This window comes from Delphinus delphis, chromosome 18, assembly GCF_949987515.2.
Source record: "Delphinus delphis chromosome 18, mDelDel1.2, whole genome shotgun sequence".
In the NCBI taxonomy this organism is placed as follows: domain Eukaryota; kingdom Metazoa; phylum Chordata; class Mammalia; order Artiodactyla; family Delphinidae; genus Delphinus; species Delphinus delphis.
In genome coordinates, this window is record NC_082700.1 from 13824473 (window position 1) to 13852358 (window position 27886).

The 27886-nt window shown below is 39.6% G+C and overlaps 1 protein-coding gene across 1 annotated transcript in view; it reads left to right on the forward strand.

The window, feature by feature from the left end:
• Positions 1–27886, forward strand: part of FREM2 (FRAS1 related extracellular matrix 2) — a 152875-nt gene that overhangs the window by 91015 nt on the left and 33974 nt on the right. Inside the window, exons 7-11 of the mRNA XM_059996086.1 lie at positions 21891–22040; positions 23724–23933; positions 25314–25511; positions 26289–26453; positions 27023–27205. Coding sequence (XP_059852069.1) covers positions 21891–22040; positions 23724–23933; positions 25314–25511; positions 26289–26453; positions 27023–27205 — 906 coding nt within the window. The remainder of the gene's footprint in view (positions 1–21890; positions 22041–23723; positions 23934–25313; positions 25512–26288; positions 26454–27022; positions 27206–27886) is intronic.

A 27886-nucleotide genomic window follows, 5' to 3' on the forward strand; every position in this document is an offset into this window, starting at 1 on the left:
CCCTCATATGACTTATGATGTGGACAGATTTTACTTGATTTTCATATTTTTTTAAAAGGAGCACATTTCACGAATGTTAAGCAGAGATGGGAAAGAGTGAAGAGAAAGGTAGTTAATGTAAGGGTATGACAATCCAGCAAAGAAAGTGCTAAAAAGAATCTAAGGATCAGACATGTTTCAGTGTCTAAGTGCTGTCAAACATTTTTAATCTGTAATGTCTAACATGCAGCAAGCTAGGACATTATCTTAATTCCTCTTGCTAGTCCAAGCTTTGGGGGATTTTTTTCCAACATGCAACTATTTCACTTGTTTTTTAAATAATAGGAAAGATAAACCTAAAACTTATTTTAGAGAAATTTGCTTTGTGATCATCTTTGTTGGAATACTTCATATCTTATGAGCTTTGGGGTCAACTTTTATTAATGTCTCTGAACCTCATTTTCCAGGAGTAAAATGAAGAGTTTACCTGTATTTCCTATATTTTACTAATTTTTCCTATATTTTTTCATTTTAGAAGTTGAAATCTTACGATGTACATAGTTTATAAGCGAAAACAATACTGCTACACATAAAGTACTGTCTGTGCAGACTTTCACCTGTTCATCATGGAAAGAAAGAATGCCCAGGTTAATGGGGAGAAAGTCAAATTTCACTCAGGTGCAATAATACAGTTACTAACAGTTGTCACATTTGAACACTTACTACGTACAAAGGACTTTACGTGAATTATCCAGTTAAATCTCAAAATAAGGTATCTTCTCCGTTTGATTGATGGAAAAATTAGACTTACAGAGGCTAAGAAAATTGCTTAATGTCACACAGATGCAAAGTGTTGGATATATGTCCTAAATTTAGGTCTATTTAAGATTTGATTTGCTTCTCCACTAGGCTATAATGAATCCTGAAATTCATCAAAGGGATTAAAATACGTCATGCCTAATGACATAACTGAAGGGATACGATTGTCATAGAATCTAGAAGAGGATAATCCAAATATAGGTCAACATTGGTCAAGGGAGGGGTGTTGTTTCTGAAGGTGGCCAATTGCTCAATCACTAAAATTTTATGTGATTGGAGTAGGGAAAATATTTAAGCCTGCTACACAATCTGAGTGAAATACCCTGCATGACTTTCCAACACTTTTTGCTCTGATTGCTGTCTCCGTTTCTGTGGTAATGGGCATACCAGATGACGAGTCCACCGACCAAATGTTCCCGGACTAAAAAGAAACACATCCTTTATAACTTTGTAACTCAAAGCAATCTGAATTTTTAAAAAAGGAATTGATTCTCCAAAGCTAGATTATTCCTCAGTGAAATTATAGGATACCATTTCTGTGGCTGCCGAGTGAAGGACCAACACCTGGATGGAAAGTCACTTTTCTTAGGCGCAAATGTTTGAAAATCTCAGCTGGGACCAAAGGTTTTCTCTGTACTCTTAATTATATGAGAGTAGAGCAGGGGCTCAAAGGACAGAAATATGTCCTGATTAAATCTGTATTACATCTTTAAGAAACCGCTAAACTCTTCACTGTGTTTGGAAGAGACTTACACGTGAACAACATGCTGACACAAGAACAGTGCTCTCATTTTGTGCAGATATCCTGAACATCAATGCCTTCAGTCCTCAGTACTTCAGTAAAGGTTACAGTTTAATACTACAGCATTTGTTCCTTAGGAAGGGTATCAAGTCAGTGCTAACAGTATTTCACTAATCTTTGCTGTCGGTCTTTGGTAGTTAATTAAGGAACACTTAAGCTGAACCCATTTTCAGCTTTTGTGTGCCCACCCGCAGGGGTTTTCACTAAAGTGGCTGCCTTCCTCAGTTAACTGCCAAACTCAGTTAAACTAACAACTTGACAAAACAAAGTTACATTCTGCATTTGGTATGCTTGGGTTAGAAAAATATTAAAAAATCAAGAAATGGAAAAATGAGTTTCTGACTGCTCAGAATATGAATGCATTGAAGCCCTTAACAGACTATTTAATGTAGTTGATAATGCTAAGGATTCAGGGAGAGCTAATGGATGTTTAATGAGTGTCTGGTCTGTGGGGAGGCATTGCAAGAATTGGCTGAATAATAAAGATTATGTCCATTTTTCCACATTGGAAGAATACTAGTTGAATGATGTAGATATTACACCGTTTGAAAACGAACATAAGATAAAGGAAAACATATGAAATGTCTTGCATTTTAAAAAATATTTAATCTCACATACCACACACAGAGCAAATATTTATTGTGCACTTACTAAGTGTAACAGGTGGGGACTATAAAGGCACTTAAGACATAGGCCGGGATCTCAGAAAGCTTAAAATCTATTTGGGAAAAAAAAACACCTAAGTACGTTAAAGGTTACAGGAGAATAATTTAGTTCGGTAATAATTTGAAACACCACAAAGCAGACAGAAGAAGGCAGTGTGATTAAAAGCAATGGTATGATCACTCTGTGAGTCAAGAGGAGGAACAGATAAAGGCTTTAACAGATGGAAAGGATTCAGGTGAATGGAGAATAAGGCAAAGTATTCCAAGATAGCATGCGTGAAAGCAGGAGGGAGAGAAAGACGTGGGAGCAGAGGGCAATCCAACTTGGCCACATTGCCTTTTCTGAGAGAGGCTCATTGCCCAGCTTCCAGGATTAGGTGTTAGGAGATCTGGGCTGTGGATGCATTTTTGCTGCTTTCTAGTCAAGGAATCTTCACCAATCCACTTGTCTACTTGTACCTGTTTTCCTCATTTGAGTACATTATCACCTGAATTTCTTATTTTACAGAATCTTCATGAGGACCAAGTAGCATCTGTATGAGAGCACTTTAAAAACTAGCTCAACTAAAGAAAGGGTGGGAGGCATTGGCAGTTGACTCTGGAAAAATTGGTTGGAAGCACACTGTGGATGCAATTGAATGAGATAAGAAGTTCTGACTTTACTTCGTAGGGAGCACCCAAAAGTTTCTGGACAAAAGAGTGCAATAGGGCTTCCCTGGTGGCGCAGTGGTTGAGAGTCCGCCTGCCGATGCAGGGGACGCGGGTTCGTGCCCCGGCCCGGGAAGATCCCACATGCCGCGGAGCGGCTGGGCCCATGAGCCATGGCCTCTGCGCCTGCGCGTCTGGAGACTGTGCTCCGCAGCGGGAGAGGCCACAACAGTGAGAGGCCCGCGTACCGCAAAAAAAAAAAAAAAAAAAAAAAAAAAAAAAGTGCAATAATCAGAGCGATGTTTGGAGGTTATTAATTCGATAGCAGTGTAAGTGAACAGAATAGGAGCCAAAAAGGGAAGTGGACCTGTAGGGGGAGGACGTTGGGACTGGAAAGGAAACAACCTACCGCTGAGAATAAAACCTGCTAAGACTTGGACCTCATGTAAGGAGGGAAATTTAAAAATATGTATCTAAAAACGTGTGTGCTTGACAGGTTCAAGGAATGGAGGAACCATTCGTTAACAGGAAGTTAGGAGAGAGAACCAGTCTAGGGAAAGGAAGCTGAGAGAAGATGAGCAATTCTGTTCAAATATGCCGAGTTCAATAATGGAAGGTTATTAGAATGTGTTTCTACTAAATGTTAATGTGCGGGTTGTTTTGGCTGTTAGCTGCAAATAGTAATTAAGTGTCACTTGTTATGTTACAAGAAAATTGTGGAAATGTACAAAATGAAGTATATTATTGGAGTTGTCACGTAACAAGTGCACCTTTAGACCTTTAAAACAAATGGGTTTTTAAAATAACTTTAAAATAGTGTGGTTTAGTTCCCTCGTTCTGTACCCCCATTGGGTTAAACATAAACCATTTTATGATATAGAGTCACTTCACATCATTTTTTTTTAATTGTAATGGTTTCAGGAGAGGGCTTTCGAAATTACAGGATTAATTCATTTTTAACAAACTCGTGAAGGGGAGAGGGCAGGAAGAAAAAGAGCATTGGTGAATGTGAATGAGTGAGTCATTGGCCGAATAGGAATTGGAGGGGAGAGAGAAGGGAGACTTCCCAGGCTTGGCCTTGGGAGGACCCACAGGGTCCCAACCCCCAGTCCTCTCTTCTTAATTCTGGACCTGGCTGAACTCAGAGCCCAGCAGGCCAGCTGTTAATAGGAAACAGCTCCACGTGGGGCTTGGGTACAGGGACACAAATTAAAATAAAGGCAAGTAAGCAGGGGTCCGAGGCTGCTGGAGTGGGTTCATTAGCAACGGGGTACGTGTTATGGTCACCGGCTCTGAAGGAACTTGCTGCTATGCCGTTGGGAACTGATCTTTTTGAAACTGTTGATGCATTATACTGCTCACAGCAGGAAAGGCATTCAGAGCTTTGTTCCTCTGCACACACACGAGCTTGGCAAGCAGCCACTTGAATCTCTGCTGCCAGTTGCATGAATACATTCACCGCTATTACCAGAAAAGGCAAAGGCTCCAGAGTTCTTTGTGAGAACAGCTCACCGTTCTGTATAACTTACATTGAAGAATGACCTTATGGCTCACCAGAAAGTGAGCACAGGGAACTGTGCCAGGACATAGGGACAGTTCACCCAGAAATAAGCTCTCAGATTCATGGACTGTAAACTTGCAGATACGTTGTCTGCTAGGGTAGTTCTAAGATATTAAGGTTACACTACTGAATAGGATCATACTGTTTGCAGTATTAAACTAACTCATGTCTCTATGTTTCAGGGCTCCATAGATATCATATATGTCATGTAATGATAAGTATAATATATAGCTATTGTAACTATAACTATTATAACTATTATATATGATAACAATAACAGGTGTGCTAAGCCTCTTACTTGAATGATTTCATTTAACATACAGACACACAGACTATGAGCCTGGTTGTGTTATGCCTCAGTTTTATTGTCTTTGAGCGGTTAGGTAACCTGCTCAAGGTCAAACAGTTGAGAAGCATTTAGCCAGGCTGACCACAGAGTCCATGGCGCCAACCGCTCTGCGGCCCACTTCATGCTGTACTGGCAGCATGTATATTTAATAGATATTCTACACTGTATATTCTACCCTGTAATACTCAAAAATAGCATGAGGCATGCTAATAGAAATGAAACAAACTGTGTCCTTTTCTGTGCATGCAGACTTGCGGACCCTAGAATACTTTACATGTTAGCAGTTACAGACGTAAGGCTAACTGATACATGAATTATTTTGGTTCACCTTTTACCAAGTATAACTCCTCCAGGATCATTAAGAGAACATGTGATGGAGTCTGGTAGTTCACTTGCGCAAGGAAAAGCATTGCTTTTCCACATCATTTAGCAAGTTGTCCAGTGGAAGGGTTTCCCTTCTGAAGGACTGGGTTTGGGCTGTCTTGTCAAGTCCTCATGGATAAATGCTGTCTTGTGTTTGTTTTGTCTTTTTCATGGTAACACTATCTGCCTGATTCCCAGCTTTTCCACACAGGAGAGTGAACGCTGGCCGTATAATACCATCTTGTAGACATCAAAGGATACATATTGCTGATGTATTATCACTCAAACCCTGGAAGCAGATCACTACACATGTTATAGGAACCGCAAGGTCTCAGTCACAGCTGAATTCCATGTTAGTGCTAAAATTCACATAAATCTGGGAAGCAACTTCTCAGATACTAGACTTCAGAGTTTGTAAGCTTAAAATTATTAAAAGAGATATTATAATCAAAAACAGTAAAATTCATGAGACTGAATAATTAGAAAAGATCTCTTAGTACATGTTAGCAGTAGCATCGGAAATTCCAAATTATTCACCAGCAGCAGAGGTCTAGTGTATTCTTTTGTTGAAAGTATAAAGCACAGAGTAAAGGCCGATAAACCAACACTACAACTTGGCTGAAAGCAGAACACTTACAGGCTTGACCTGCGTGCTCCATGATGGAAAGAGAGGCCAAAGTCTGTGAAATACTACAGTGAAGTCACAGAGGTCTGTGTATTTATTTAGTAAGTCCAGGCAATGCACTATGTACTTATGGTCTGTTGTTGAGAACATACACTTCATAAAAATCCATTACTAAATAGACAACAGCATCTCCTTTGATTGTATTAGAATGAAAAATTAAGAAAAACATTTTGGAATGTAGGTACTATTTTCTGACACTGTTGGTATGTCCGTTGGTCACTGTAGAAATGTGGAACGTGTTAGTTTGCTTCCCTGAGAAACTTTCACCAACCGGAAATAGTTCTGCTCGAATTAGAGATCTTGAATGGGCGTCCCTGTTCTCTGTATATCTTACGTGCTCTGCACGGGTAGATGTTACCTTTCACGGGAGGCTGATAGCCTTTATGAGCTCCCTAAGAAGCAGGTCTTCGTTCTGCCTTACTGAAACGGACATTTGAATCCCTTTTTCTCTCCCTTTATTCCTAGTTTAGAAGTCATATACATACCTTTTTTTTTTTGTCATTGGCCTTAAATCTTCTTTTAATAGACGTCAAGAAACTTGCTACAGACCTCAAAAGATACAAGATTACCCTGTAAAGTATACGGGGAATGTCATTTGATAAAACCAGTGGACTACATCATGCTACGGATAATCACAATAATAATCTATGTTAGGATTATAAGATGTAGGTAAAACTAAAACCACCTCTTTTCTTTAGGCCATTTGTAACAATTTGAAACACTTAAAATTAGGGATAAAACTTTCCCTTCACACTTCTAGAGACATAAAGCATCGCTGCATCCTTTCTCTAAGACACAGGTTGGGCTGCCCTGGTGGCACAGTGGTTGAGAGTCCACCTGCCGATGCAGGGGACACGGGTTCGTGCCCCGGTCCGGGAAGATCCCACATGCCGCGGAGCGGCTGGGCCCGTGAGCCATGGCCGCTGAGCCTGCGCGTCCGGAGCCTGTGCTCCGCGGCGGGAGAGGCCACAACAGTGAGAGGCCCGCGTACCGCAAAAAAAAAAAAAAAAACACAGGTCTTCATTCTGCTGTAGTGAAACACACAACTGAAATAATGTATATTCAGACATTTATTTATTTAAAATGTCTGCTGAGCATCTCTAATGCACCAGATGCTGTGCCAGGGGAAAAGAGATGAAGGATTTGTCCTGCCCTCACTCCTTATGTATATACGTCAGCACTGTATAGCACCTAGTAGCCCCCCTTCTGAGTAGTGGGCATCCCCCAAGGCACCAAGGACACTGTGATGAACAAGACAGGCCCAATCCATAGAGGGTTCCAACAAGGAAACAGGCAAACAGATACAAAAGTGGCAGCTGATCAAACCAGGCTCCATGTGCAATGGGTGCTTTCAAAGGGGCATCCAGTGGGACCAGAGGTTCTGGGAAAGCCACACAAAGAATCAAAAAGACTGAGTCATGGCATTTGGCAGCCCAGAAATTGATGTGCATTGTCACATGTCCCCTCGGGCTGTGACAGCAGTCACCGAGTTAAACACAGTCCTGGGAAAAGAAATTAAATGGTTGGTAGAACTTTATTAGCCAGTACTTAATAATAAAAGAGTCAGGAGAGTCAGAATATTGACATTGTAAGAGAGAAATAGCTTTCTCTTTACACTTCATGGGGCTGAAATGTATCTCAGCTTCAATTTCCCTGAGGGTGTTTCACAAACAATCTGTTTCACTGTCTCCGGAAGGATGCCACAAAGCTGAAATTCTGGTCCAAATGCCAGCAAGAAGCTCATTCTTCTTTCTGTTGTTGTTCAAGAATCGCACTTCTTCAAAGGGATAATTTTCAGGACCACACTCACTGCCAGGGACAGCTTTAAAACGCCAAACCCGTGGAGTCCTTCACGATCGCAGCGCTGCAAGGTGATCCTCCAAGTACAAAATAAAATTATAGATAGTACAGATGCTGCCTTTACATTTGTGACTCTGCGGTGCGTGGTCTCCAGCTCAGTAAACTGGTAAAGTACTGTCTACACTGCACAACAGGGTTGAAAGAAGTACAGAGATTTATACCCACTTGCCAGGGGATTGTTATCCTCCCAGTGGATCAAGCTTGCATGTCTTAACTGACATTGGTCCAGAATACATATTTTGAAGTTTTTTAAAATGTCAGTACATCTTTTTTTTTTTTTTTTTTTGCGGTACGCGGGCCTCTCACTGTTGTGGCCTCTCCCGTTGCGGAGCACAGGCTCCGGATGCGCAGGCTCAGCGGCCATGGCTCACGGGCCCAGCCGCTCTGCGGCATGTGGGATCTTCCCGGACTGGGGCACGGACCCGCGTCCCCTGCATCGGCAGGTGGACTCTCAACCACTGATCAGTACATCTTAATAGCACTATGTCCTAACCTACTTCAGGATACTGAGAGGACAAATAAACTGTTAGCAGGAGATGTTTGATTAATTCTCTGAGGACAACTTCATTACCTCGTTCAAAACATGATATCCCGTGACATTTCTGTGACTAGGGAAACTCCATTAAACCCTCGTGTTGTAATTATGGGAGACCCAATAATTAAGTTATGTATGGAATTCATTTCTTCTTTTTCTTTTGAAACAGTGAAAGTGTTATAGGCATACAAGTAACCATGGCCCTAGTGCCTTAGCTTCTGAAAGAAATCAAAGCAAATCAAAGAAAAAATAAAGAGCAGCAGTAGTCCTTGCTCTAACCTGGTTTTCCTCCTGCATTCTTTTTCTTCTTCTTCTTCTTCTTATTTTTGGCTGTGTTGGGTCTTGGTTGCTGTGCGCGGGCTTTCTCCAGTTGCGATGAGCGGGGGCTACTCTTTGTTGTGGTGCGCGGGATTCTCATCGTGGTGGCTTCTCTTGTTGCAGAGCACAGGCTCTAGGTACGCGGGCTTCAGTAGTTGTGGCACGTGGGCTCAGCAGTTTTGACTCGCGGACTCTAGAGCACAGACTTAGTAGCTGTGGTGCATGGGCTTAGTTGCTCCGCGGCATGTGGGATCTTCCCAGACCAGGGCTTGAACCCGTGTCCCCTGCATTGGCAGGCAGATTCTTAACCACTGGGCCACGGGGGAAGTCCCTGAGCTACCTTTTAACCACTTAGTTCACACAACTCAGCCCTAACTCAGGGCTGCTCCTTTTATCCCAGGAGGTTATATGGCTCTATTGTTTTTAATTTCACTTTTTAAAAATATTAGACAGATTTCATCCTCTATAAATGAAAACAAAACACAAATCTAAAGGATTAAACACGATGTTTTCTTAGGACCCATGTATATTACTGAGTACATTTTATCTGAATATGAGAAGTCACATGAAAATCATAATGCCTACACTTCTATCATCTGGGTTTATGGTTTCTCTTTAGTGCGCAAACCATTTATGAGAAAGAATGGTTTTTTAACTCTTATTTTTCCTTGAGAGGAAGCAACTGTTTTCTTTTCAATAAAAAATAAAGACAGCATAGATAAAATGTTGAATGAGAGAAATAGCTGCAAGCTAGTATCATTATCCACGAGAAAACGAATCCGAGAAGACCAGGAAGAAGGTGCACAGACCCGAAAGCTTCGTGATCTGACTTCGCACAGCTGAACTGGGTTTCGTCCATTTGCAGACCAGGAATCCAAGAACCATTCCTCTGTCGATGGACATTTAGGTTGCTTCCGTGTCCTGACTATTGTAAATAGTGCTGCTATGAACATCGGGGTGCCTGAATAGGAGGGAAGTCCCAAAGGGTGGGGATATTCATTTTGTGGTGCAGCGGAGGCTGACACAACATGGTAAAGCAACCATACTCCAATAAAAATTTAAAAAAAAAGAAATCCAAGAACCAAAGAGGTTGACTTCCCCAATGTCAGGCATTTCAGAAGTGACTGAAAGGGGACTTGCACTCATGGCTTGTAGGACAGTTTCCTGTGTTTTTTCCCCATCACACTGCAAGAGGATGGAAGACTCCTGGGACCACTTTTCAGGTTCTAGCTAAGAAGCAATGGAGCAGAGTCGGCCACTGCTACTGAGTAATACTCACAAGGAAGAACAGGGAAGGAGGATTCTTACAAAAAAGGAGCACATCCCCTCAGCTTGAAGTGGAGCAGCTTTGGCTATTCATTCTGGAGTCCCTTCCTTTGCCGCCTGCAGGCATGTTTCAAGTGTCGCTTATTGAACAGTCTGTGGTCAAGGTTATTTATTTTTTGAGTGTCAACCACATGCTTTTATCCCTGAGACCTCACACAGGTTGTGTTTGACACCATGTTGGCCGTAATCTTTCTTCGTTCAGCTGCTGGGATTCCCACATAAATCACCCTGATGTCAAAGTCTCTGCAGACTCTGAAATTTTATGAAATTCACTTTAGTCTGCAGGAATAAAAATATACATGCATGCCTTCTGATGGGTGATTTGGGGAGCAGTAACAATTTTAAATGAATGGAGAATTTAAGAATAAGGTGGTATCTTAATTTTCTTTCCCTGTTCCTGTAATGATGGTGTGCTCTTGTTTTTTGGTTTTTTTTTTTTTTTTTTTTTTTAATGGTACGCGGGCCTCTCACCCCTGCGGCCTCTCGCGCAGGCTCAGCAGCCATGGCTCACGGGCCCAGCCGCTCCGCGGCACGTGGGATCCTCCCGGACCGGGGCACGAACCCGTGTCCCCTGCATTGGCAGGCAGACTCTCAACCACTGCGCCACCAGGGAAGCCCTGCTCTTGTTTTTTTAATGAAGAAATTTACCTTCACAACTGAGGAATACTGATCTGTAACATATTCTAATTTTTCTCTTACATGGAATATTGTGTCTCTGTCTTTACAGACTCTCATTACACTTCTTTAAAGAAAAATAGTCTAAAAATGCTCACTTTTCCATTTTTTAATCATTTTCAGAGAAAGTACTACATAATAAAAAAAGCACAGATTTTGCAGTCTTAGAAACTTACATTTGAATCCTGCTTCCACTATATATGAGCTGTGTGACCTTGAGATAATTATTTAATCTCTCTAAGTTTCAATTTCATTTTTGTAAACAGCAGATAAAAATGATGATGTTATAAGTCTGTGTTGGGAGCACGATAGGTAATATAACAAAGATTCTAGGGATTCTGATGTGACCTGCAGAGGCAGACACTCAATAAAAGTAGCTATTACATCATAATATTACTCTTGCACTAGCTTTAATAGTAACTGGTGTGTTTTCACAAGATGAGCTTTAGAGCCATAGTGATGATTACTTTGGATTAGAGACTGGAAGCGGTATCAGTCTTAGCTTATGCCTCCACACACTATTTTATGACCTCGTATGTCAGGCTCCACACTTCTCATTGGAGTTTATGGATGAACAGGAGTACTTGATTTCCGCCTTTGGGGAGGTCTCTGTCTAATGAGGGAGATGAGTGAGTGGATGAGTCATGTGAATACAGCGTGAAAAGCGCCATGTGAAGTATGAGCTGCAGGACTTGCTTGACGGCTGTCAACTGGGAGGAGGTTAGATGTGAAAATCGAAAGGCACAAACCTTGCAGGACCTTGCAGAGTCTTAGATAATGATTTTTTGGAAAGTGCAATAACTTCTCGGTTCCCTAGAGAGGATACTCATCCACACCACTGAGAAATACTGCAGCAAGCTGGTAAAGATGCCAGAATCTGTTAAGGGTAAAAAAAATGTTTTAAAGATTTTAACAAGAGAGAAGAGACTTTCCACTCTGTAATAAATGTTTTTCTTAAATCTACTGTTTTGAGGTTATGTTTAATGGAGGTGTGTTATGCAGATTAATTCTTGCTTAGTATTAATACTTTCATTACAAAAGTATTACATGAGAACCATAGAGAAGTACATAAACTAAATGGCAGTAGTCTTGTCTTATCTCCCTCTTCAGACCCACACCTCTCCCTTGAGGTCACTTAAGTACAACGTGTGGCTTTTCTGTACACACAATTACATGCACACATTTTCTTTTACTTTGATTAGAAGTAATTATTGTTATAGTGAAGAGGCAACGAGCACATATTCTAGAGGGAGGCAGTCTGACTTCCTTTCCACTTACTGGCTATTGATCTGGAACTCCTGGACTTCAGTTTCCTTATCTGTATAGTGGAGATGATAATAATACCTACCTCAAAAGGTTATGAGCACTTAGAACAATTCAGGCATACTGAAAATACTCAATTAATGTTTGTTATTCTACTTGATCTTTTTCTGCATAGTATTTTATGTTATAGTTATTTCACATAACAGTGTATGACACAAAAAGCTTTTTGTGTCATAAACCTACTGATTCTTTTTAATGGCTACATAGTATTCCACAGGGTGGCTGTAACGTATTTCAAAAAGTCCATATTGATGAGCTTTTAAGTTGTTTTCAGATCTTTTTCTATCCCACTCATGAGATAGTAAATATCTTTTTCACATATGCAAGATATCTCTTATTTGCTTAGTACTTATCATTACATTCAGTTTTAGATGCTACAAAGAATACTGTTTAGGAAATTGTAAATTGAATCCATTGAGTTGAGAAATCAGTTAGAGAGTTATAACCAGTTTTCCTTCCTCTCCCTTGTTTATATGATGTGATATCATATAGGATAGAAATAAAAAAGAGTTTTAAAAACACTCTCCTAGAGATGGGTTCTCAGAAATATTTGTTGAATAAAGAATATTCAGGAAGCCTTCTTCAAATGCTACTGGATGGTGGAAAACTCTGATGACCTTAACATTTAAATTTTATTTTAAACTTGTATCGACCCTGAAAAAGGCAAAATCAGAGTTTTGGAGTGAAACTAGATTGACAGAATCTCTGATTACAGTATCTTTTTTGGAGAAAGGCTCACCACGTATTCTCAGCTGAAATCTTGGGAAGATTCAGTCCTTAAGTTATAAGCATTTTAGACATGTCCTGACTTTTCTTTATTCTTTCTGAGAAAATTATAGTTGGCAAGGAAAAGCAATGTCAAAACATGCCTTTAAACTGATATATACTCAAACATATATTTGACCTTTTTTTTTCCAACAAGAATTTTGAAAGTGCTTTTTAGAGACTAAATATTAGGTCTTTCTTAAGAATGTGTGTTTACATATTTTTTGAAAGAAAAGTAGGGAAAGGCCCAGTCAAAATTATTTAAAACTAATTTTTTACAAGATGTTATTTATAGAAGGAAGTTAATCTAATTTTTTTCTTCCTATTTACAAACGTAATAGATGCTACTTGGGGAAAAAATGTAAAGTATATAGCAAATTAGTGTGTGGAAGAAATGTGCAGCAAGGGAGGTAAACTTTCCTCATGATCCCATCTCTAAGAAATAACCAGTTAGCAACTTGATATATATTCTTTCTTATTTTTCTGTGCATCAATAATATGTGTATGAACAACACGGATTATTTTATACATACCATTCTATAACTATCATGTAAGAATGTTTTTTCTTTACAGAAATATACAAAAATTATACAGCGTAATGTGTGCTCTATCTAAAATTAACCAGTGTTCCATTTTTCTTAGTTGCCTCAGGTCCTTTAAAGGAATCAAACACTAGACATAAAACATAAATTTCCTTCTAGTACCATTCAACTACCATGGTCCTCCAAAGTAGCAATGATCGCAAACTGGATAAGTATCTATTTCAACTTGCTTTTTTTTTTTTTTTAAATCAGCATCGTGTCTTCAAGATCTGGTTATTTTGATGCATTTAGATGAGTGTTATTATCCATTCCCCTACTGCCCTACTGACATTGGGTTTTGTATGTATACATAGAGTTGCACTAAACATATTTGTAAATATTCCTGAATATACATGTAGGGAACTTTTCTAGGGTGTATACCTAAAGATAGAATTGATGGGTCATGCTGGGCGTGCAAGTGCAATTCTACCAGATATTGCCAAATCTCTCCAAAGTGATTGAATCAATTGCCTTTCTACCAGCAGCATCTGAGAATGTCTGTTTCCACACATTGTTGAACTGTTTGGGTTTTGCTAATCTTATGAATATTAAATAATATCTCATTTTAAGATTATTTCCATATAACAGTGAAAGTTTTCTCTCCTGAGATTTGAATGTTTATATAATTTTTCAATTTTTCCATTTGCTGTTAAAATTTTTCTTGTAGATTTATAAAAGTTTTCATTTATTTTGGATACCAATCTTTTGTTTTGGGGGTCAGGGATACATACATGCTGTAGACAAAGGTTATGTTGCGATATCTTTTAATATTCCTACTAAATTATTTTGCCTCATCTATCATTTTCTGAGCATTGTAAGATTTTAAAAAACCCACTATAATCGTAGATTAATCAGTATTTTCCTATAATCGTCAATTTTTGCTCTATATATTTCAATACAAATTCAAGCATGTCAGATAATCTTGGTTGGCCGTTGTTTTGTATTATGTGGAATTCCTCTGTATTAATGAATTTGCTTTAAATTGTATTTGGACTTCTGTTAATGTTACTACGCTGCCTTGCTTTTTTCCTGTTGTCTTAACATAGCCTTCTTACATCCTTATAGTTTTCATATTTTCCTCAAATTTTGTTTACAGCTACTTTTTTACGTCTGTCTGTTTTTTAATCCAGCCCATCTGTTTTAAATAAGGAAAGTTAAGCCGTTTGCCTTATCCTAGTTATGGCAATATACTTGGGCTTTTAATTTGGGGTTTCTGCATATGGATTTTTCCTTTATTTTTTCCCCTCCTTCACAGCTTCTTGTTATGCCAAGAAAGTTTTCCGTATCCTTTGTGATCTTTATTTTCTACTGGTTTCTGTCCTTTTGGTGGCAACTCATAATTTTCATGAAGGTACTTTACTATCTGCCTAACAAAGTTTACTCTCTTGAAAAAGACAAGGACATGGAATAGTCTAGACACCCACTGAATTCATCTGTTTATAACTTCCTCTCTGTTGTCTCAAGTTTCAGCGTTAAGTTGAGAATATCAGTTACGAGATTGTTTACGCTTGCCATCAATAGTCGGATTTACCAGCATATTTTATTGATTGCTCAGCAAAGTGTCTTGCATCCAGTTCCTCCATTTGATTTTACTTTTCTTCTGTGCTTTAGCACTTTCTCAGTGTGCATCTGTAGGTGAGAAAACCTCTTCGTCTCTAATGGCCGAAAATATGTTTATTTTGCCCTCACTCTTGAGTTCCGTTTCCCTTTGGTTTCTATGGCTCCAGTGTTCATTCACAGCCTCTGTGCAGACTTAAGAGGCCAGCAGAACCATTCGCTTTGCGCTCCACTCACCACTATGATGTCCTGTTGTTCTGTTACGTTCTTAGTTCACAGGGATGCTTATCTTGTTTTGAGCATAGCTCTCCCTTTCCTTATCAAGCATAATAATGATAAAGGGAAAGTCTTCAAAGCTACCAAGAAGAAATGGCATGCTGTCTTTAATTTTTAATCTATCATTGCTGCTGAGGAAGCCAAGTAGAGGGTGTGAAATCACAAAACTGTCTTTAACCAGATGTCAATGTCTTCACTAGATTTTCTCCCTTAAGAAAAGGAAAGAAAAAAAATCAACTTCGTAGCCTGGTCTTTCATTTTCTGAATGAACTGTAATTCAGCCAGTCCCCTTCTGAGGGATTTTGGGCTTGTTTTCAGTTGTGCCTGAGTACAAATGCAGTACAACATACTTGTGTATGTATCTTTGTACACTTACGTTAGCGTTTCTATATGATAAACCTGCATACATTGAATTCAGGGTAGAAATTATGTTCATTAAAATCTTGTGACAACCTTTTGTATTGTGGTTGCCTTAGTTAAGGTTAGTTAGCTTCGTTAAGGGTACACACTATCTAGGCATGGATCCTAACCCACCATTTCCCTGATGTGTGACTTTGGGCAAATCTCTCAATCTCCCTAATCCTTAGTTTCCTTATCTGTGAAAAGAAGACTAATATAGTACATACCTCATAGGGTGGCTGTAAGGATGAAGTAAGATACTGAAATCAAAACAATTAGTGTGGTATCTAACCATTACTTATTATTTGCTAAGGACACTGACATGAGCTAAAACAGCCTGAAGGTTGCTGAGACCTGTAGAGGTTTTCAAAAGCACTGGTGAGATACATGGGTGGGGCTGGGAGTATATGGTAGATCTCTGTACCTTCTGCTCAGTTTTGCTCTGAAAACAATTCTGAACTGAAAACTACTCTAAAAAATATAGTCAGCTTAGAAAAAGAAGGGAAGGAAGAAAGGAGGGAAGGAAGGAAGGAAGAAAGAAAGAAAGAAAGGAAGGAAGGAAGAAATGAAGAAAGAAAAAGAAAGGAAGAAAGAAAGGAAGGAAGGAAAGAAAGAAAGAAAGAAAAGAAAGAAAGAAAGAAGAAAGAAAGGAAGAGAGAAAGGAAGAAAGAAATGAAGAAAGAAAGAAAAAGAAAGGAAGAAAGAAAGAGAGAGAGAGAGAAAGAAAGGAAGGAAAGAAAGAAAGAAAGAAAAGAAAGAAAGAAGAAAGAAAGAAAGAAAGAAAAGAAAGAAAGAAAGAAAAAGAGAAAACACTGGTTCCTGGGGGAACCCATTGGAAATTATGATTCGATAAATTGGAAGTGAGAACGAGCATCTGTATCTTTAAATCTCCTTGGCGGATTCTAATGCACATCCAACTTGGAAATGCCTGGAGGCAAAGTATTTAAAAAGTGAAAGTAAAAAAAAACCCTTCTCTTGGAGTTCATTGTGGTGGGCTTCCCTTGCCCCTGTGGACCTGCTCCAGATTCAAAGGTCAGCCCTCCACAGTCATTTTACCGGAAAGACAAGCACTTCATCCTCCTGAGGCTTTGTAACTCCCACTGCCTGATGCTAAGGACGGTTGTCTTCTAACTCAGCCACCACAAAGACGTATTTATTCATTTGCTCTGGCAAATCAGTGATCCTATTTTACACGGTGTTCATTACCTCCGCAAATGTTAATTGAGCACCTACGGCCAGACATTGATTACACTAAGTGTTAGGAAAACATCAGTGAGTAAAGGAGGCTTAATTCCTCCCCTTAGAGAGCTCAGAGACAGTGAGGGATACAAGCCTGAGGTGACTGGGGAGGGGGCGGGGTTGACGAGGGAAGACAGGGTGCTCCCAGCACAAGTGACTTCTCCTGAAACCCGAATTCCCTGGTGTCCAGTGGTTTAGGACTCCGTGCTTCCATTGCAGGGAGTCTGGGTTCCATCCCTGGTCAGGGAACTAAGATCCCGCAAGCCGCGTGGTGCGTCTAAAAAATAAAAATAAAAAAAATCTGAAACCGGAGTTATCCTGTGAGGAGGGAAGAGTGTTCAAAGCAATGACAGTGGCATAGCAAAGACTGGGAGTGCCACACCTAAGACATTCAAGACACTGGATTTGGGGTAGAAGAGAGGCCAAAATGAGATTTAAAAGGCAAACTGAGACCAAATGTTTAGTGTTTTACAAACCAGTGTTTTTAACCAACGTTAAAACGTCTGTTAGCAGCCCTAAGAGCGTTGAAACTTTGAAAGGCTTTCAGCAAAGGGATTGCCATGATGAGATTTGCTTTGGGGGATGGCCTCTGGTTAAGAGCCTAGCTAAGTTGCTGTTGGGAGAGTTCAATGTCAGGTGACGCTGGCTGCATCTAAGGTAGTGGCAGTGACAGAGAGAGAAACCAGGGGGTGGGCAGTGGGGGTGACTCTGCTGCCTCTGTTTGAGAGTTTACCTTGAGGTGCCGACGGCATGGCGTTGTGTAGGCAGCCAGTTATCAAGGTCCAAAACTCAGAAGAGAGATCTGAATTGGAAATCATTTAGGGAGGTTCCTTTGTATTATTTTCAGCCCTGAACCAAAAGATGGCGTAGAAGTTTTTTGTTTTTTTCTTTTTTCAATTCTAAGCAAACATCTTAGAGCTGCAAAGCCTACTTGACCAATGTTCCAGGTACACGTGAGTAAATAAGATTTGGCTCCAGATAGCAATTACTACTGACACCTCTTCCTTTCATCTCATGAGACACAAAGTAATTGTAAACATCAATCTAGACACCACAGACTGAGCAAAGGAAAAAAGTTCACTTTTTCCCTGTGGGGAAAAACTTAAATGATTTTCCCTTTGTCTTCATTGCAGGTGTGTGTGTTGTACGCCAAGCCTCCTCGTCAACTATGTTTGCAAGAAATAGACATGATCCTATCTGTGTTGTTTGTATTGAAAGTATTCCCAACCTTGAAAAGCATATTAATGTTTAATGAACTAAAACAGACTCTTCTGTAGGCAATGCCTTGATCTGTGCCCTTTCTTTAAAAGTGTTAACACCACAAAGGATACAGAGAGTAGAGTTTGGCTTCCCTTGAGAATTTCACACTATATCACGTGGCCAATTTAAAAACCTCCCTTGTGCTTCCCTCACACTGTTTGTATATAACTTATCTTTTCTCCGCTGGGGGAATAAACGTGCATTCTGCCGTGTCACCTGTGGTTGGTGGAGTGGTGACGAATGACTGTTTTATGGTGTTTTGTGGGTGTGGGCTACATGACTTTATTTGATATTTTCTCATTCCAGGTAGTAATACCAGCCACTGACTGTTTTCTCTATTAAGATTGTGAACTTACAAGGCACGGTGTGTATTTAAGATCTGATTACACAATTAAATAGTTTTTTTTCTTTCTGATCTACTTGAAGTTGTAATATGGATATTTACAAAACTAATAGACAAAGGTCTACAGTTTACTTAACTTTTAAGAGAAACCAAGCTTCTAGATAAAAACCAAAGAGAGGTGAGTTAAAATCTTATTCATAAATAATGATAATTTGCAAGAACAAGCAATTCTTCTGAATTTCGCATAGGTATCCTTTAACTGTTGACAGTTTCATCCATTTCTCTCTCTCTTCCTTTCACTAGTTTATTACTTCCACATTAAAATGGTCAAGGAAATTCTTGCCAGTTATCTTGAGCAATTATCTATAACTCAACTCACTGCTTGAAGGATTTTTAAGTCGTTCACATTCCATAAGATTCTGTACAAATGGTAATAATTATAAATAATATTTAAGTTTTAGAGACTTATGACAAGGTATTGAGAAGTTGAAATAACAATAATGATGATTCTTTGCAGTTCTCATTCAACCACACTGAAAAGATACAGAGGTGCTAATGCCACCATTTCTTTTTATTCATGATGTAAGAAACTAGGCAGTTAACGAGAATGAATAAAAACTATTAAAACGTGTTTTAATTTCATCAGAGTCACTTTATACTTTAATTGCAGTGACTGCAATTGATTAGTAGACTAATTTTCCAGTGATCATGAATAGAGCACAGAGAGGGAGAGAAAGTACATAACTAACTTAAATCTACAGATAGGCAAAAAAAATCAATCTTAAGGAGAAAAATATCTTTCCTAATGCATTCTATTAGCTGCAGTGGTGAAATTGAGAGGTTTAGGATTAAAACCCTTTTTCCATTCCTCCTCTTTCTTTCTGCTGGAGGTAACCACACACTATACAATGGCGATACGATACATTGTTTGCATCATTCACATAAATCTTATTATTTATTGCATTGTCACATGTGCTGTGACCTCCCACCTCTGTCTCTCTCCCTTCCTCTCTCTCTCTCTCTCACACACACACGCATAAAGCACATATGTCAGACACATAATAAATGTTCTACACGTGGTAACTATTATCATTACTCTTCACTCTTAATGACAACTTGGATAAAAAAATTTCAGAGTACTATTGAATACATAGAACTCTTTTTTTCCTTATATGAACTGCACATTATGCTATAACATCAAAACACTTGATCTGCAGTTGACGGAGTGAGTCTGAACACACACTTGCAGAACAAAATTTGGTCTCTGCGTAGCCCATTTGGTGATCCATGGTCGTATTCACTCACGTGATTTTAGTCTGTTCCACCTCTAGTATGTATCTGGGAGGAGCAGAGAGACGGGAATACGGGAGGGGTCTCCCTCACTGCATTTCACAGATATCTTCCATAACTCAAATCTAATCTGTACAATGATGCGGTTTGCCAGGAATGTGAAGAGGCTTAGATCACTCACTAGATGCAGATGATCAGGCCTCTGCAATAATCGCAAAAGCCTTTTAAAAGACACACAGATGTGCTTGGTGTGGTCGTCTGGTCACAATAAGCATTTTCAGGGTTCGTCTTCACCTTTGCCCCCTGCTCAGCGTGAGAAATGTAAGGAATTTATTGGCTTGTATTTGAGGTCCACCTTGGCTGGGGTGAATAAGATAATCCCTTCATCTGTGTACATCCACTCACAGGCCCTAGCACTGTCCAGGCTGAAGGGATGAGGAGGTGAAAGTAAGCTGTGGGCAGATTTATCACCCCGTGACCCAAAATATGCAGCAAACTCTCCAAGGTTGCTTTTGTATTATTCAAGAGTTCAGGGAGCTCTGTGCTTTCTATCATGCTCGCATATGAAGGGACAAAGAAAACACAACTTTCCAGTTTCAATAAAGATCATTTATTGGGGGGAAGGAAAATAAAGAATCCTTACTCGAGCAGTGCACAGAATGGGTTTCCTGTGGTTGTGAGCCATAATTGTAGGGTTTTGTTTCATTTTTGTGTTTGGTAATTCAGTTAAATGCTCTGACACGTGATAGTCGTCTCTTGAATGACCTTGTGTTTTAGGGAACATTGATGTGAGTTGCATGACCTTTTAGACTTGGATCTCTGGAGTCCTTAAAACCACACACAGATGACTAAACTGTCTCAAGTGAAGGACTATTTGCCTTATCACATGAATATACTCAATTAATTTATCTTTGTTGATAAGCTCACAATAGGGAAAGTATACACTCCATTTACTATTTCTGCAATTTCCCACAAGCCTATAAATATTTCAAAATAAGTTTTGGGAATTTTTTTTAAAAGCTCACAGATTGTCTCCCAGGTTTCTTCATTATTAGTCAGCTGACTGCTATCTCTCAGACTCTGGCAGCTGTCTCACGAGGTAAACTGCTGGTCACGGGTAGAATCAGGGAATGATGGTTAGATCAATTCATCGCCAATACTGGAGAAAAATACAAAGTCTCCAAAGTGTGTGTCCTGTTTTAATGGCCTAAGTCACATGATTTTCATACACGTTTAAAACAAATGTAAGGGCTTCCCTGGTGGCGCAGCGGTTGAGAGTCCGCCTGCCGATGCAGGGGACACGGGTTCGTGCCCCGGTCCGGGAAGATCCCACATGCTGCGGAGCGTCTGGGCCCGTGAGCCATGACCGCTGAGCCTGCGCGTCCGGAGCCTGTGCTCCGCGGCGGGAGAGGCCACAACAGTGAGAGGCCTGCGTACCGCAAAAAAAAAAAAAAAATGTAAGCCCCTTGGTATGAGATTATTTCTCTAGTGGAACCTCAGTATAGAGTACCCCCAAAACCCTATAGGTAACCTACTATCATGTCCTAAAGTCTTCAGGACTCATAATCATATATATTCTAGTTATGCCAATCGTATGTAGTCTAGTTATGCCAATAGGGGCTAACTCTCTAGGGGTTATAAGAGGCCCAAAGACAGTGGACTGATGGACTAGAAGATGTCGTTATGCAAATAGTCTCCAGAGTGATGACGCGGTAGGAGACAGGAAAATGAGCCGTCTGGCAAAATACATAAAATTTCAGCTTTATGTGTTTTGTTTCGTTTTGCAGCTACTTTACCAGCTAAACTTTTAGGAAGTACATTTAGAAGCCATTTATAACCCCACATACAGGGGACAAAGTAACTCATGTGCCTCAAGATAAGGATGCTCCATCAGAGGGAATTCCCTGGTGGTCCACTCGGTGCTTCCACTGCCGTGGCGGGGGTTCAGTCCCTGTTCAGGGAACTAAGATACCACAAGCCGTGCAGCGCCGCCAAAACAAAACGCAGCAAAACAACAACAACAAAAATAAGCAATAAAAAAAGTTCCATTAGACACTTTACCATATGTATTTTTGTTTTTCAACAGAGGCATTTTGATCTGAAAACTGTGTAAGTCTAGAGATTAAAGAGATGTTATCTTGCTAAAAGGAAAAAAAAATGATGGTATAAGGAAGTCGATAAGATGAAGCGAACTGTTCTTTGGAATTTCATCGTACAGTTTGATGTGGAAAAGTAAACGTAACAGAAATGGTTTCTGTTTCCTTCTTAACAGAACCCATCCTCTACTTTGGTGACGTCGAGTACCCTGTGGACGAGAGCATAGGCTCTGTGGACGTGCGGGTGTGGAGAGCCGGCACTGACCTGTCCCAGGCTTCTAGCGTCACCGTGAGGTCTCAGAAGACAGACCCTCCCTCTGCTGATGGTGAGCAGTTTCCTACAGCAACTCTTTTGAGTATTCTACAATTTTCCACTTGCCATGATGAAGTACCTTAAAGCCCAAATACTTCACTTCTGTTCAAGCAGTCTGGTTGAATGTAATTTTTTCTGAAATTATTACTGTATAGTTGGCAAATCTAGGCTCTATTTACTATTGTGAGAAAATACATCTAGAGGGCCACAAATCAAAAGCTGAGTTATAAACATATAAGTCAAAGACTCTACATTTGAATGCCTTTATTTGCATGAATTGCTTCTCTATACTTGGGAAATCTACCATCGTTGAATATTATGACATCATATGCACAACTAGAATAATTGTGAAGGCCACCCTCAGAGAAATCTAGTGGCATTTAAGTATCATGCAGGTATGTATCTCTAGCTTGGCTCCTTCCTCATTTTAAACAAACGTCCCCATAAATACTTGGGACCCAAAGACTTTTCCTACACTTCATTATACAATCTGTCCTAGCCGACACATGCTTGCCTTTTATTCTGGAATCTACATCTGCTAAAAGTTTATCTTAAAGCTGGGACAAGCATAAGATAAGAAATTTCCTTTTTTGTTCCATCTAAATGACCAGCAGTACAAACTATCTCTTACACATGCCCACACGCGTACATCGTGCACACATCACACATTCATCACGCATACCATTCATCCCATTTTATGTCACCCTTAAGTTTTCACTTTTTAAATGTTGTAGAACCAGCATAGTGTTTTGCATGTAGCCGGTGTCCAATAAACATTTGTTTAGCCAAATCAGTCATTTCTTTACAGAAAATTCAAATCAAAGAAAGAGATGAGAATAAAGGTAAAGAAGAGGAAAAGAAAAACACGGAAAGAATCACAGTGAGATTCAGATACAGAGACTTTTAAAAATGAATTAAAGACACATACTCAAATATAGTTGCATATTCAGAGGTAAACAGATACAAAAGGAGAGTTAGAAGAGCAGAAGGTATGAAAACAAGGAAGAAATAATACTGAACACTCTCCCCTCTTCTCAGTCTTTATGGATGTAGTGCCTAAAGATTAAGAGAAAGTTTTGTTTTTTTAACTACTTTAGAACATAAATGGAGATGTCAACACTAGTATGCGCCCCACAGTCTGAAAAATAATAAGCCAAAAACCAAATATGTCTCTGGGGCAGGTGTGGGTGAAGCATGTCAGACAAAAGCTTGTATCTGAAATGTGTTGTTTTAACCAGCAGGCAGTCACACACCTAAAGTTCTGTAGTAGCTTCTGAAAATAGATTTGGATATTTAACTAATGATAACAAAATTTCAATATTTATATTTCATATATAATTTATGATAATCAAATGATTGATATGCTGGTTATTTTTAGACCTGATTTTTACTAGTTCTATTTGAGAATTCCAAAATAGATGGAAGAAAACTATAAGAAAGCTAAAATAACTAAAGGTAAAATAACTTGTTAGACATAGATAAGACAAAGTTCAGAACCTGATCCTTGATCTACCATCTCAATAACCAAAAGGTTAGATACTAATCTTTTGCATTTCGTTAAATGTATTTTCTGTAACGGTATGCTAGTCTATATATTTTAAAAAGGATTATAAATATATCTTCACAGTTTGCTTCTCATAATTTTGTTTAAATTGAGTTAGTCCCCAACTGAAAAATTCTTCTGTTACTGTCATAGCTGGAACAGACTATGTGGGAATCAGTCGTAATTTAGATTTTGCACCTGGAGTCAACATGCAGACTGTTCGTGTTATCATTCTGGATGATCTTGGACAGCCGGTGCTGGAGGGAATTGAGAAATTTGAACTTGTGCTTCGAATGCCTATGAATGCTGCCCTTGGTGATCCCAGCAAAGCCACGGTGGCCATAAATGATTCTGTCTCAGATTGTGAGTGTTTATTAATTTATGATGATAAGTAAAACGATAAGGTAGACTTTATATAAATGTTAAGTAAAATGATAAACTAGGGTTTATATACCCGTATTAGTTTGCTAGGGCTGCCATAACAAAGTACTACAGACTCAGAAATTTCTTGTCTGACAGTTCTGGAGGCTAGGAGTCCAAGATCAAGGTATCAGCAGGGTTACTTCCTTCTAAGGGATGCAACAGAAGAATCTGTTCCAGCCCTCCCTCTTGTCTTGTAGATGGCAATCTTTTCCCCTGTGTGTCATTACATCAGCTTCTATGTGTGTCTCTGTGTCCAAATTTCCCTTTTGTATAAGGACACCAGTCATATTGAATTAGGGCCCACCCTAATGACCTCATTTTTACTTGATTAGTTCTGTAAAGACCCTGTCTCCACATAAGGTCACATTCCGAGGTACTGGGTGTTAGGACTTCAACCTGGGAATTAGGGGACACAGCTCAACCCATAATAATACCTTAGCTGACCAAGTCTTACTTTCTCATCCTGATTATTTTGATAGAATTAAACAGCTTCAGAAGAAAACTTTCAGTCTTCCTCGCAAATTTAAAAAAATGAGATTGCTATCAATATCTTGATTGTGTGTCAAGAACTCCCCCCCACAGATGGGTGGGACCACATGGGGTTGCACAAACCCTTGAGTATTAACGGTCTTTTTTGATTTCTCAACACAAGACATTTTCTGTTATCTCCTTACTCCCAGACTCCTGAAATTCCCCTAATGATGTGCCAAAGACACTGTTCTGAAGCAGTAAGCTTCTGGACACATGGCAGGGCTCTCTGACACGTCATCACAAGAAAATTCTGAATAATCTTCTACCACGATGATCCTGACATTGCTTGGAGGAGTCTAACCTATTGTCAATGAGGCCTGTAGTTAATTGACCTAGTATAGGTGTCACTTTCTATTATGTAATATATATAATATTATAGTCATTGTCAACTTTTCCAACACGGTCCAGGTAAACTATGCATGTGATTATGTGCACAATATTTAATATTATTCATATCAAGAAATTCTGAAAAGCTCATGGTAAAGCAACATATATAGATACAGACATCTTAAAATCTCTGGTTTTATCTACTTTCTCACATTTCATTGCATCTTCCTACTCCACAAAATAGGCAGAGCAAAATTACAAGGATAAGGAAATCAAAATACTGAGTTAAGTGATTTGCTCAAGGCCAAAACACTGGCAAGTGACTGAGTGGAGAGTTGGTTCCAGTTCTTCTCATTTCTGTTCCATTATTCTTCCCACGAAACCATGTTTTCTGAAATGCCGTTTTCCTTACATTTCTATCCACTTTGATTCATATGTTTATTTTCTTGTATTTTTTTTCAGTGCCTAAGATGCAATTCAAAGAGCGAGTATATACTGGCAATGAAAATGATGGGCAGATAGTTGCCGTGATCCACAGGAGTGGAGATATCCAGTACAGGTCTTCCGTGAGATGCTATACGCGCCAGGGGTCTGCACAGGTGATGATGGACTTTGAAGAACGCCCAAACACTGATCTCTCCACCATCACCTTCCTCCCTGGTAAGTTTTGGCTTGCAATTTTTATTTGGAATTTGCAGAAGCCACGTTTTGGGTGTGAAATATCTATCAAGGAAATACAGGTTCTGGATTTCAGCAAGCTTATGACATGGTTTAATGTGCACTAAATGATAACAAAGGGAGGTAGATTAACAGGGTGAATGAATGTTCCTTTGGTTTCCGTATCAACTTATTGATTAGTTTCTAGTGCTGTGCTATATTGTTTATTCAAACTTTATGCAGCAGATGATGTCATATCAAATGTGTAGATTTCACAGTACTGGGAAAGACTTAATGTTCAAATGACAGAAATGAAAGGAAATAGATGTCACATTTTTAATATGTATCCAATGTCATAAAATATTTGACCACTTTGATCCAATAATTGTACAAGGTACATGTGCTGTGGTCAAATTAACAATGACCAACCAGTACAAAGTTGCTAAATTTGCCTCCTGATCATAATGTTAGAAATTTGTAAATAAAATTGGCATTTCCTCTTTTCCCCTTGTTTTCAGACATAAGTGACAGAACTTAAGACAGGCATTAAAGAACTCCCTGTACAAATAGGGCCTGTCATTGCATATGTTCAAACCTCATCATTCATTCAGCAAATATTAATCAAAGGCTTATTACATGCCAGACACTGTTCCTTGCACTGTCGATACAGCAGGGAAAAAAGCAACATCCCTGCCCTCGTGGGGCTTACCTCCTGGTTGCAGATGCTTCCCTTATGGCCTACGGGATGTGACTGCCCTGCTGTCGTTATTATTGTTCCAGGTGAGACTGAAAAGCCTTGTATCCTTGAGCTGATGGATGACGTACTATACGAAGAGGTAGAGGAGCTCCGTCTGGTTCTTGGCACTCCACAAAGCAACTCCCCTTTTGGAGCTGTGGTTGGTGAACAAAATGAAACTCTGATAAGGATCAGAGATGATGCTGATAGTAAGAAGCTGTTTCTTGTGTTCAACTGTAAATTAGGAACTGAAATCCATCTGTATTAAAGTTTTAGGTGGCTCAGAAAATAACCCCCTCTTTCTGACTTGGCTTTTAAAGTAATTGAGAAATAGGAAAAAGACTAAGATAAGTGGAGAACGAAATAAACCATTTAAACTGAAAATTATGTTGAAGAATATGGTTGATACCTAAATGCTAAATCCCAGGCATTCAGACCTCCCTACTCCTCACATACCCTTGGGTGCAGGTCGTCCTGGGTCAACAATTTCCTCCTTCCCTTCCCTTAGTCAGTGGCCCACTCGTGTAAAATTTTTGGCGCATAGACACAGCCCACAGCACGTGATTTCTGGGGGCTGGTTAATTGCTAAGGAAGGAGCTGGGCCATGCATGCTCAGTTTCTCATGACACACCAGTGATACTGAGTGAGGGGACAGAGGGAAGGCAAGAGAATAATATAATTAAGCTCCTCCCACATGGGAAACAGAAAAACCATTAGAAGTGGAGAAAAAAAGCATTCCCTTTACAATTTAATTTGTCTGTGTCTCCCACTGTTTTAGAGACAATTATTAAATTTGGAGAAACCAAATTTAGCGTCAGTGAACCCAAAGAACCAGGACAGCCGGTGGTTATAAAAATTCCAGTGATTCGCCAAGGAGACACTTCAAAGGTTTCCGTTGTGAGGGTTCACACCAAGGACGGTTCAGCCACGTCTGGAAAGGACTATCACCCTGTGTCGGAAGGTATGGGGGCTCCTAGGGCCCGTGTCCAGATGGGTTGTGCTCACACTGTGTTAGTGCTGGTACCCTTGAGAAAATGGAAGAGAGATATCCATCCAACTGAAATACAAATACATGTACTCCTTTAAATTAATCTCCTTCAGGAAAACAAAGTCAATGGAATTTATTTCCAGAGTTTCCCTTTTTGACTGCTGGGTACCTGTGTTAGGGAAATTTTGAGTTAGTGTGCTAGATGATCTTCTGTTTTGAGTCTACAGTCCTTTCATTTTCAGTGGGTTTTCCCTGCGTTATGGCAATCCGATATTAAATAACAATTTTCCTGAATATCCTATTGCATTGAAAATGTGCATGATAGCCAAGAAGATAGTCATAGAACAACAACAATGCAAAACTTCAAGCTAGAAAGTTTAATGTTAATGGAGGACAGTAAAAGGGGGACAGATGACCAACCACAGGGCCCATGAATTCTCTGGGCCTTAGGAACTCATAATGAATACATTTCATCCATCCCTCTCCTTCTTCAAACTTTCGGATCATTTCACCCATTACTTTTATGAGTATAAAACAAGTCAGTTCTTCTCTCTCCCTGTGGGTTGTTTACTGGCAAAATAGAGACTGCCAACAGTTTTTGATGATCATAGACTACAGGCGTTCATCTTGGTCTGCTCAGTTGAGAACAAAGTT